General features: G+C 43.4%; 1 protein-coding gene across 3 annotated transcripts in view; it reads left to right on the forward strand.

Moving 5' to 3' along the window:
* Positions 1–696: 696 nt before the first annotated feature.
* The window catches only part of LOC105694562 (adenylate cyclase type 5), a 66,770-nt gene continuing 54,550 nt past the window's right edge, over positions 697–12,916 (forward strand). For 2 of the 3 annotated variants that reach the window (XM_012415361.2, XM_012415362.2), the window contains exons 1-3: positions 697–859; positions 8,306–8,584; positions 8,853–9,011. In XM_012415361.2, coding sequence (XP_012270784.1) covers positions 779–859; positions 8,306–8,584; positions 8,853–9,011 — 519 coding nt within the window. In that variant the 5' untranslated portion in view covers positions 697–778. The remainder of the gene's footprint in view (positions 860–8,305; positions 8,585–8,852; positions 9,012–12,916) is intronic. The other variant, XM_012415363.2, reaches the window with a different exon arrangement.

A 12,916-nucleotide genomic window follows, 5' to 3' on the forward strand; every position in this document is an offset into this window, starting at 1 on the left:
AATTTCATAAATTTGATTTCAAAAATAGAACAATACTTCTGAATTATTCTGAAATCGTCGAGATATAGCCCGAGAAAAAATGTTCATCGAACTAAAGAAACATTTCGTTAATTCAAAGAATAATCACCTGACTCAAACTCGAATAAATCGGATGCATGAAATCTTCGGAATTGCGATAATTTGTTTAAAAAAATCGTTGGTGTCAAATAATTATTCTTGGAATTAACGGAACATTTCCTTGGTATTGTATCAAGAAATATGAATTTTCGATGAATTTCTTTTTCTCGGTGCAGATAGATTAATCTGGGATATCGGACAGAGAGGGGTGAACCTTTAAGGGGGAACCCGTGGAGAAGCGTCGAGGAAAGCTCGTTTCCTGGAGCTCGTCGACCGAACACTCGACCGCTTCGACCCTCGACTGATGGTAACTTCCCGGAGGAGTCCTCCAGGATGGATTACAGCCTCGTTAACGAGGCCTGCGGATCGATGGGATCAATTAAACGGAGCACTCTCTCCTATCGGGCGCACCTGGTGCGCCTTCCTCGAGGACCGCGAGGTGCATCTCGAGGTGCATCTCGAGGTGCATCTCGAGGTGCATCTCGAGGTGCATCTCGAGGTGCTTCTCGAGAGGCCTCGAAAGAAAATGGGAGGAAGGGAGATGGTCGCCAATTCTCCTCTCTTCTGGTTCCAGATGGGCCATGGACCAGCCGGAGACGAGATGGAGGCTGGCATAGGTTTATGAGAGGACTGACATCGCGGAGGGATCAGATTCGACATCATGGACAAATTTGGCCCCGACTTCCCGAAACGGGAGTGGAGCCAAAGGCTCAGTCTAAGAGGCAGCAGGAGGAGTCACCAGGTGAGCTTTTCTCCTTCCTCGGGTCTCATTTTTGCTACCGATTTTTATTCAATGAAATTTCTTTTTTGCTACCAATTTTTATTCAATGAAATTTTTTTTTCCTACCAATTTTTATTCAATGAAATTTTTTTTTGCTACCAATTTTTATTCAATGAAATTTTTTTTTTGCTACCAATTTTTATTCAATGAAATTTTTTTTTTGCTACCGATTTTTATTCAATGAAATTTCTTTAACGCGTCATATGGAATTCATCATGAAAAGAAACGCCGTCGCTGAGACTTAAACAGATTAGCGTGCAGTACATGTACTTGGTGCGAAATTCTGCCGGTTTCCCTGATAAATTTAAATGATCTCTGTATATCGATCGATTCTTCAAATTTTTATATCCTATTTTAATTATTATAAGATTATGTTACAGTACATTTGTTCCCTATCGTGCTTCGTCCAAGCGATAACAACCTGAATTATATTCTGACGCTAAGAAGTTTCACCTCAATGGTGCTTAATAATTTTTTTTACTCTCTATCCCTCAACTCCTATTTTCCGTACGGAATCCTTGAGAACGTTGAAGACTCCCAGGGAGTCCTTTGATTTTCTGTTACCCATTTAAGGAGCTCCTTGGAATTTTTTCTTCCCTTTTAATGCGGATGATGAAGTTGCCAAAGGGCCCGACTTCCGAAGTAGCTCGAATCATTAGCGCGCTAATTATTATTTTTTTTTCTCCCAATGAAAAGAGACCTTAAGGTACTCCGACGTAATCTGAAATTATCCTTCCTTCTAATTAAACCGGACGTGACGTCAGAAGGGCTCGTTGCTGGGAAGGACGATTGGAAATTCGTCTCCGTTTATTTTTCATCAAGACCGACCAGACGAGCGGAAAAGCTTCTCTGCCGTTTTCGCGAAATGTTTTCCTCCGTATTTACTGCCGGCAAATTTACTCAGTTTGAAGGATAATCTCCCGAAAAAGAAATTACGGGAAATCCACTCCACGGTGAAACTTGTATTTCATTGTAGATCTTCGGAAATGAATTTTCCCAAGCTGCGATTTTCAGGGTTTTCGAAATTACTAGCGATCACTTGACCTTTCCCTCCATCTGGGAATATTATGTAAAATTCTAAGGAAAATTAATATCGGGTGGTAATTTTTTTCTTAGGCCAGGAAACATGAATTCTTCCCACATCAAAGCCAGGATCGAGGTTCAATATCGTCACATGCATTCACGGAGACAATTAAAGGGAAAATCGCGGAGCGCAATTGTCCCCTCAACCCAATTAAATTTTCATCTCATTCCTCGGTTATGGTCGCCGCGAATTGCGATGGTAATTCGATTGCGCCTTCTTTCCCGTCGATAAAAGCCATGGAATAACATCCTATTTCCCGATACACCCAGGAAAAAAAAAAAACATCCTAACTTCTTCCGAGAGAAAATGGTTCCTGGTCCTTTTAACTCGGGTTTTTCTTTTTGAGCGCACCGAGGAGGACGTGAAAAATTCTACCACTTTTGTCCCGTCCCGAGCAGACTTTTGCGGTATTTTTTCCCAACACTCTCTTGATCCTCCCCTTCGTGTTATGAATACTTATGCTCCCCAGTTTACGTGTTGAAATTTAATCGCAAATATGCAGTTGGCTCATGACAACGCGCGACACGGACGGCGAGAATTTCGCGATCCCGTGGCCACGCATGGACCCCTAAAAGTCAGAATTTAGTGGCGATAAAAGTGAAATATCGCCGGGAAAAATTATTACGACCGACCGCAGTCCACCTTCCCGTACGGCCGAATTTTATATTTCGTCTCTCCTCCTCGTGGATACTTTTCCCGAAATTGCTAATACATTTTCCCCCGGTTTTCTTTCTACATCTCCATCTCTCGTTACTTCCTCCCTTTCTGTCTGTCCGCACTTTCGGGAATTATTCATGACACCCTCCGAGTCGCCTTACAGTCGTTAACCCCGCAACTTCCCCCTGTCCTTCGACTCTTATTCCCCCTTCTCGGGAAATCACGGAAAAACTCGATCGATTCCACGATATACAGCAGGGTAAGTTAATTTACCGTGTCGGGAGAAAGGAGAGGAGTCTGCGGTTCGCGTTTGGAAGTTCAAGAGCTCTCGGGAGTAATTATTCCTCTTTCTCTTTGAGCTCTTCTCGCCTTCCTCGGTTTCGCTCCATTATCCCTCCGCGCGATTATTCCCTATCTTTCCTTTTTTATTCCTTTCTCGCGTTCGAAAATAATCCCGATAAACCTGAAATATATTCCGAGCTGCCTCTGTGTCCGGTACTATTTCTTTTTTAGTACTTTTTACAATTTTCTGTATTTTTTTTTTTTTTTTTTTTTTTTTCTTTTTTTAAATTTTTTTTTTTTTTTTTTTTTTTTTTTTTTTTTTAGTGAAACTTCCCAGGGCACAGTTTTCCATCCCGATTTTTTGTAATCGTTAATTTGCATTTATGCGTCAGTAATGTGAGAAAAATTAATCGGTACCAAATGCGCAAGGGCATTTTGTAAAAGGATGATCAAGAGTAGTTGATAATAATTAATAATCATTTTTTCTTTTATTTGGAGGCTCCATTTCCAGCGCGCGCGCGGCCATTTTATTTTGCTTAGATCCTCGATTTAATTCCTTCTAACGCCAGGATTAATTAATTCCGACTCGAGTTTCCTCATTTCCCGGGAAAATAGTTATCGAGGTCCACTTTCCAGGTCCATATACCACCGCCAGATCCAACTCGGCAAGTTCGCGGATCCGAGAACCCGCGAAACGGGCCGCAGGAATTTCCGAAAGTTTTTGAGTGCCTTCCAGAAAGGCCGGGATTTATTGCCGACCCTTGAGCGGAGATTCGGTAGGCCGGAATGCACTTTCAATTATATTTATACCCGGATTATGAGATTTATTATGAAGGCGTTTCGGGGGCGAATCCGCGTCCCGATGATTCCTTTACGCTGAGAAAAAAAAAACGAAATTCATTAAACCGAAGAGATTTCCTCGAATAGTACCTGAGAAATATTTTGTTAGTTCATAGAATAATTATTTCACTCAAAGTAACCCTTGTAAATTGTCATCATTCCGAAGCAGTCGGATCTCAAGGAATTTTCCGAATTTATTTGCATGAAATTGAATCTCAAGTGCACATTGAATGCACCTAACGAGCTCTTCGTGTACAGCTCAAATTTGAGACATGACATGTTCGCTGGTAATGCGTTCCAATGTGCCCTAAGTGCGCTGGTGTTGCACTTGCCGGTAGAAATTCCGCCGACCGTAGAATGTCACCTGAGGATCCGACGGTAATCTCGCGGGGGGGTGCTAAATTAAATTCGGAATTAATACCGGGAGAGATTGAAAGAATTGTTTCAATTCATAAAATAGACCTCGAAACACCTGAACAATGATCACTTATTTTCTTATGCTCTGTAGAAATTTATCGAGAATTAAATTGTTGAAAATTCCTGAATATCGATATTAGCTCATATTTCGTCGAAATTCATCGAGAAATAAATTATTGGAAATATCTGAATTAATGATTCACTCGTATTAGGCCGGAATTCATCAAGAAATAAATTGTCGGGAACACGTGGATGTCGATTTATATTCGATATTAATACCGATCTGTAGTTCGCCGAAATTTATTACCGGGTGGTATTACTTTTTTAACCCCGGCGTACCGCCTAGTGGTATTTAATTAAATATGGCTCCAGCTTTTGGATTTCGTCGGTCCTCTTTTTCCGAATATACTATCTCGTCTGGAGGACTCTTTTCAAGGAGCATCAGCGATGAACCCTTAATCTCCTTCCGTCACGAACTTAATGCATTCCCTTTCGCGCTTTTGCTTTCCACTTCCGCGACCCCAGCCCTGGATTATGACCCTTCTCTCTTTCTCCCAGCTCCTTCCGGTTTTTCCAGAAACCGAGGAAATAGTCAAACGCGGTAGATTCTCACCCTTTTCCCTCAGGAACCCCTCCGGAGCTCGACTCGGCAACCCTTTCACCCCCCAGGGTGCAAATATATTCCCGCATGAAAATCTAATCTCGGATCGCAGAGGGTCGAATCGTTTCTCGATTCCCTTCTAATTCCGTGAAAATTTCTAAGGAATTAATTTTCGGGAAAACTCCGTCGTATGGTTACAATAGTTATCCTAGTTATCGAGCCGTGCAGGCCCAGATGTCCCGATAAAATTGTTAGAAATTCATATATACCCGGATACACTTACAAGTGGAGGCGCCGAACGATTCGGTGAGGTATCGATCGCGATATCGGAAGTTTTCGGTGCTATCGATGACCCTTTTAGAATGAGTTCCCACACAGGTGCGTGGGTGTGCTTTATAAGGGAAATCGAAGAACCTTGCACGCACTGTATATATCATGTACAATACACAAGCATACATGTAAGTCAAGGTCGATAACAGCCATACATGATAGATGTTATCACGACAAAGCGACCATCGTGAACCAAAAATCGATCTGCAGCAGGAAAGTCCACTAATTTCCCGGTTTACTCGGCGTTCAATTAAACTGCAATTTGCTCGTCACGTTGTGCATCGATTTACCCCAGGACGACCCTTAAAAAACAAAATTTATGATTTTTCCAAATTACTACATGATATCGGGAAATCATAAATTGATAACAAGTGTGCATTGTTTCGATGTCAAAAGGTGAGATTTATTTTCAATGGAGCACGTTAAGGGTGTAATCGAACTTTGGATCGGATTTCCCTCGAATGGGGAAAAAACGTGGTGAGGAAAAAGAAGGGAAAAAAAAATGGCGGAAAGGGGGAAAAAGTTTTCCAGATTCGGGAGGATAGGTTTATTGGATACTAATAGATTCGCGGGCACTCCTCGGAATACCGATCACGGATTTCGAAAAAGTTCGGACAATTCGGCCTAACGAGGGTCCGCCGTTGACAACAGGCGCTGATAAGGGAAAATTCTTCCCTCCACCCCCGAGGTGTCGATTTTTCCGAACTCCGACTCTCCGCTTCCGGGTTTTCCGATTTTCTTCCATTTTTCGGGGGACGCTTTTTTTTTATCCACCCGTGGGAATCATCCGAATTATCGGCCTGCACTTTCGGCAGGAAATCCCGGCGAAACGTCCCCGCTTTCCACGGGGGGGGAAAAGCTCCGGGGTGAAACTACCCCTTCGAGCTGCAAGGACCTCGGAAGTCGTATTAAATTTCGATTTATTCCGGAAGAAAGCGAGGCGAGCTCGACTCTTTCATGTCCGACCCCTTTCAACGGGTCTCAGCGACGATTTCCCCTGCACCCTGAATGCACCCTCCTGCACCTTTCATTAACGGATTGATCGATGATTAGCGCGGCTCGATGCGTGCAACTCCCGCTTCCGATGCTCGACATTTATCGATTCGCCTCGATTTTCGCGACCTCCGACCTCGAGCTAATTCCCTGTTAAACGTTAACGTCGCAATCGGTACCCTTTCCACGAGAAAATTGAAGCCTAACCTAACCTAACCTAACCTAACCTAACCTAACCTAACCTAACCCTCGTTTCAATTAACGGATTATTTTTCCAGAAATTCCTCACGAGATTGACGCAATTACCTTCCCTTAATTCAGAGATTATCTTCTGAGCTATTTTATTTGCGAAGGTATATTCTGATTAATTGATATTAAATTATTAATCACTTATACAAATGTACCAAAACGTTGTCTGAAATTAACCCAGCGCACTCAAACGGACGATTTTGTTAAACGAATGACATTTTGTTTCACTTTGTACCTCAAAGTGCACGTAAATATGTACTTGCACGTGGGTGTACGGTGATACATGGATTCCCCATATGTACCGTCAAGTACGGCCCAACAATAGAGGATTGAAAGTGCAGAAAGGAGACTGCAACGAAGAATAGACTTGCCGATATGGACTTCCATAAAGCCCTGGATATCTTTATGAAAATTATCGCTCGGACTAGTCGAACCCGATCGTCGGTTTCGATCGATCGTAACAATTTTTTCCTCGATCTAATTATTCATTTTAGGGGCTCTGGTTTTACGAGGCTCTGAGACGTTTTCTTTCTGCCGTGAGACACGAGACGAAACGTCAGGGAAAATAACAGGGCATGACACGTGTATCGATATTGCATGTCTCGGGAAATTTATGGTACATAACGCGTTCCGTTGGTAGGTCGTACATGTCTGCACATATTTCCGGAATACCAGAAGCCGTATCGTTTTCCACTATATTACCGGGTAATGTAAATATACCGCCTGATATTATTTGTATTCCGCGTAAACTCGCCCCGAGATACCCTCGTATGAATTCTTAAGGTGTGACAAAAGTGTCGCATGTATATACCAGAAAGTTGAAATATTATAGTATATAATAATAATATTTAATTTTATAATAATATTTAAAATATTTAATAAGTAATTACGAAAATCTCTGAAGGGACTTAAAACTCAGGAAAATTTCTTTCTTCGATTCTTGTCCAGAATAAATCCATTTCAGAGTTCCAAGACCTCCGTTGGAACCTGTTAATGTTTCTAATAATGTTTCAGTTAGTCACGTGTCAATGTTTCAGATAATACGGTGCACCCATTTTGGAGAAAAGTGTCGGACATATTTTCATATACATAGAACGACCCTTTCATACAACCTTAACGGAAATATTGACGGATCCGCAACGACTCCTCTTCCCGTTTCCTTTCTACGTTACCTCGACGGGGAATTAGCCGTAAGTCAGCGTAATTACGCTTTACACGGCCCCTCGTTCGACGATTTAGCAAACTCCCATTCGCGTAGGAGGACTCTCTTTCCTTTTAACGCCGTAGGTGTACTTCCGTTATGGTTTGTCGATTCTTTTCATTTTTACGGTATAATTGCATTGCCTGTTTTCTCCTTTCACGTTGAGGTCGCAGTTTTATTTTCACGGAGCCGAGATGGGCTCGGTATAATTTTCTTGTCTAATTTTCACATTCGGAGCGAGTGGGATGACTGTTCTCGATTTTCGGTAATACAAGTTTGACATCTCGGTATCTACCTCCACTGTCAATTTTTGACAGTAAGCCTCGGAGGTCAACCTAATTTTATCAGCAATTTTTCGTTCCCCTTGATCGTACATTTTTGGCTTTCCAGGACAAGTTCTACATCTATACAAGCTTGACATCTCTATATCTACCTCCACTGTCAATTTTTGACAGTAAGCCTCGGGGGTCAACCTAATTTTATCAGCAATTTTTCGTTCCCCTTGATCGTACATTTTTGGATTTCCAGGACAAGTTCTACATCTATACAAGTTTGACATCTCGATATCTACCTCCACTGTCAATTTTTGATAGTAAGCCTCGGGGGTCAACCTAATTTTATCAGCAATTTTTCATTCCCCTTGATCGTACATTTTTGGCTTTCCAGGACAAATTCTACCTTCGTTGGCAATCTTTGACATCGATGGCACACCTCGGGGCTCGTTCTAATCCCCTGTCAATTTCTGCCACTCAGGGTGAGCTGCAGGGCTCGGTCGGTTCGCGAACCGTGACCGGGTCCGGGAGGACGACCAGGAGATGGGCCAGTCTGAGACAGCACGTGACCCACGGGGCGTCGATCGACGGATCGAAACCTGCGGTCGAGCTGCTCCTGGATCCCCCGAACTCGCTGCCTGGAACCCCGGTTTCTCAGCACTCGCCCAACACGCCCCGCACCCCCCACACCCCGATCAAAAAGTCCAACTGGGAGGTTATCGAACATTTCACCGGCGCCCCCCGACCCTCCATCGTCACGGTGAGAACGGCACCGGGTATTCGCTTTCCTACTTTATTCTCGCTCTATTCCACTAGCACGTATCTTCGCATAGAAATTAAACAATTCCAGGACCGAGGCACGAGTCCCTCCCCCGATTATGCCCAAGAAAATCTTCCACGCTCGATTTAACGATTTTAGGACAATTTGACCAACGAGCGACCTCCTCTCTAAGATAATTAATTTCTCTCGTTAGGATCGAGGATCGATATTTCGGGGGGTGGCGTTTTATCGAGCGTTCGTCTTGCAGATGAGCCGAGACTCGGAAGTGGGCATCGCCATCTCACCTGGAAGAGAGACCTCGACGAAGACGACGAATTGCGTCGCCGTCACGACGAACGAGAGCAAGTGCGCTTTCAGCAGGTTCGTCAACGCCCTCTGCGCCTCGCATCGCTTCAAGAACTTGCAGGTAAATTGCAATTAACATTCAAGTCCATTAACGCTGATAATTTCGCCTTGCTCACCCCTGGTCTGGTGGAAAATCTTCGATAACGCGGCATTTAAATTTCTTCTCTTTGGACGCGGAGCTTCGACGTAAAAATTCCCAATGAGGCTACATTGAATTTTTTATATAATTTTTTTTCCTAACTTTATTATATTCATTTTTTTTTCCTAGCCTTTTCGTCGTTGAATTTTTTATATAATTTTTTTTCCTAACTTTATTATATTCATTTTTTTTCCTAGCCTTTTCGTCGTTGAATTTTTTATATAATTTTTTTTCCTAACTTTATTATATTCATTTTTTTTCCTAGCCTTTTCGTCATCACTAGAAATCTTCCGTAAGGTTGACTTTACGTATCGCGACTTCTCCAATCGAAGAATCGGCCGTCCTGGTGCCCAGCAAAAGCTCGCCCGGAGCCATAAAAGCTCCACGTCGCGGTGTGTCCAAGTAATTACGACTTTACGAGAAAACGGCCGCCGGAGCATTTTAATTGGCCAGTCGGATTTACGAGCGAGTACGTTCTGTACCCACGCCGTGACAAGGGGAATGCTTTCCGCGAAAGCTCGATGAAGTTTGAAAGCTCGCTCGCGAAAAAAAAAGGGTCGCACTTCTCGCGCAATATCGAGTGACACATCCCGAGGGGGGTGAATTTCTATAAAAGATGCCAGTCGGGTGAGATTTCTCACAAGTACATATTTGCAAGGTTGCGAAATTTGTAGAAAAAGGTATTCGCAAGATTGATAATTTTTTACTTAACGTGTCATTTGAAATAATTTGTTACGGAATTAATATTTAACCTGTCTCGCAATAAATTTAACTAAACCAAACGCTTTGCCAGCTTTCGCAAATCCCACCCCGAGCTTTTCCAGCTTATCGAAACACCGACCATGCTCTACTTTCTTCAAAGCTTTGCACAAGAAGCACGCGACAAGTCGCCCACAGCTGTGGGCTTTTTACATATAAATAATCTACGCGAAACCGTTAACAAAAAAATTCACCGAACCATCCATCTCGATAAAACCATCCCTTGAAAACGCAACAGTTGAAAATAAAAAAGGATTCGCTAATCCTACCCATCGCACACGCTCGGTCGCCAATTTCCTCGGTTTCTCCGCAAACGTATTCCGCACAAATTTTCGTATCAAGAATTGAACATTCAATCAATACTTTTCGCAGGTAAACGCATGATAGAAAATATTAATAAATTTTTCTCAAGTGTTGAAATCGGAACACTCAACTCGGCGATTTTTTCTGCGCGTATGTTTATTGACGGAGATTCGCGAGGGCGATTTAAATATTTAACAAGTCGTCGCTCCCTCGTTTCTTTGAAAAAAGAAACTGGCGCCGTGGAATTTCCACCTCTCGAGCTTCCGGAGCTTTTCGCATCGAGACGTTGGCTCTGCTCCACTTTCACCCTCCACCCTCACCTGGCCACCCCCGACGAGTCCTGCTCGTTTTTGTCGCAGTCGCTGTCGCCTGCCCCTCGGGGCGAAATTGCGAGCTTTTTTCGCTCTCGATTGCCTCGCGAGCAGTCGGAGCTTGACGGGGCTTCCGAGACACGAGTTGGGTGAAAAGATTCACGAGCTTTCGCCCCGAAAGAGCGCGCCAGAGTCGGTAAGAACGGAGGCTGCGATCTATGCTTACCGACGCGCGTTACACCGGCAATAAGTGCAAAATTTCTCGGGACCTAAGAAATATTTTATTAACGCAATGAATAATTATTTGACTCGACACGATATGTCGATAAGGGCGGATAACACCAATCGCGAATTTATTCCCGAATCACTCATCGTGGCTGGCTTTTAATTATTCCACGATAATTCACCGCGCCGGCAATGAGAGCAAAATTTCTCGGGACCTAAGAAATATTCCTTCGAAGGGAAACTATAAATATTTTATTAACGCAATGAATAATTATTTGACTCGACACGATATGTCGATAAGGGCGGATAACACCAATCGCGAATTTATTCCCGAATCACTCATCGTGGCTGGCTTTTAATTATTCCACGATAATTCACCGCGCCCCCGGTAATTGCCGGCGATGATTAATTGATCGATGGGCTTCGATGGGGTAATTTTCCAGGGGTGATTAACAAATTGATACCGCACTCGCTCGTTTGCCACGCGAATCAGATGTCGGATTCGAGATCGGCGGTTCACGTCCTGTTTCGTTCTGGGTACATTGAAAAAAAAAAATGTCATCAAAGCAGAGAAAAATTCCATCGAATAGTACCAATGAAACATTTAATTTGATGAATAATTATTTCACTCGAGTCGCCCCTCGTGGAAAGGTTTAAGGCTAATCTCTCGATGACGGATTCTTGAATCCCGATTTTCTTTCTACTAGAACAATATCCCTTAACTTTTGGGAAATAGAAAGAAAAGTCGATTGGTCGGAAATGGTTCCGCCCTAACGAAGGGGCTTCGGGGGGGCGAAAATGTGGGAAGTGCTCTCTTCAGCGGATCGCGGGAATCAAATTTGGGAAGAATTGGGAAAGGAGGACTGGTCTTCCTGTCCGAGGAGCCTCTCGCGATCATGATCGAGTGGAAAAGAGATCGGAAGCGATTTGTTCTCCGGTGAACGTTCCTAATCGGCGCCATCGGTGACTCTCCTGGACAGTCTCGTACGCTAGATGACAAATGGTACCAGGAAATCTAACGTCCCCAGGGCTTCGGAATTGATGGCTCGATGGTCCAGGAGGAGAAAGGATCGTTTTTGGGGGAGAGAGTCCGACACGCGGCAGAAAATAAAGGGAAAAACCTACAAACACTCCTGGGACGGAAAGGGATGGAAGAGAGATCATCAACCTCGGCAATCTCCATTAAATTCAGCCTTCTTGATAATCCTGCCGGTAATCACGGATCAAAATGTAAAACTCCGTAGAATCCAATAATTTAAACAATATAACGACGAATACCATAGATCTGATCCTCATTTTATCAGCAAAACGGAGTCAAAGAGGCCATGTCTGCATCAAGGCTGATAAGTGGAGCCTACTTTCTTGAGCACCCTTTTTCATTTTCCATTCTTTATATTCTGACTATAAGTTCCACCATTTAATAGCTTGTAAGTGCTGTACTGGCTGTTTTATAAGCATCTGGTAAGGAGGTAAAATTTTTGTTTCGCGGTAGAACTGAGAAAAGAAGGGTGACATTTTGGGGAGTAAATTGTCACATCCCTTATCGCCTTGATCCCCGACCTAACCATGATATATAGGGCGATTTTTATCCGTGTTTTTCGCACGTTCGCGGTTTACGTGGATATTTTCGAACGGCATTTCCCCTCGGTTTCACCCCTTCCGCCTTCCTCACCCACCCTTTTAGATGTAATAAAGTTCGCTCGCGTGACTCGACTAGACCTCATGTACAAGACATTGTGCACAAGTCGGACGACAAGGGGAGGATCGAACAGATCTGCTCCTCAGGGTGGAAACTTCAAGAGGAATCGTCGAAACAGCTGATCCTGACGTTTCCTCTCCCCTTGCCGAACTTTTCTCCCCGGAGCATCGGTCGCATCGTTTAACCCTCCGCCGTTTAAATAAAAAACACCCCATAAAATAAAGGGGTTTTTTAAACCCCTTCATTTACCCGCGACATTTCTAGGCGCGTTTCTAATATTCCATATTCATTTTTCCGAAGAAAACTCCACGTTTAGCCATTTGTCGGCGTATCGTTGCACTTCCTACCAATAGAAATAATTGTCTCGTCATTTCTTAAGAAATGTACGTCCTTGTAATTTTTGACAAAATCTATTTTGAAAATAAGTAGACATGGAAATCCATGGGATGGGATGTCCGAGACATCGACGTATTGCATTGGTCGATTCCCCCCCGTAATTTCGCCTTCCTGACCTACCCCATCATATCGAC

Source organism: Orussus abietinus, unplaced genomic scaffold (assembly GCF_000612105.2).
Source record: "Orussus abietinus isolate OABI.00-Male unplaced genomic scaffold, Oabi_2.0 scaffold20, whole genome shotgun sequence".
Classification (NCBI taxonomy): Eukaryota; Metazoa; Arthropoda; class Insecta; order Hymenoptera; family Orussidae; genus Orussus; species Orussus abietinus.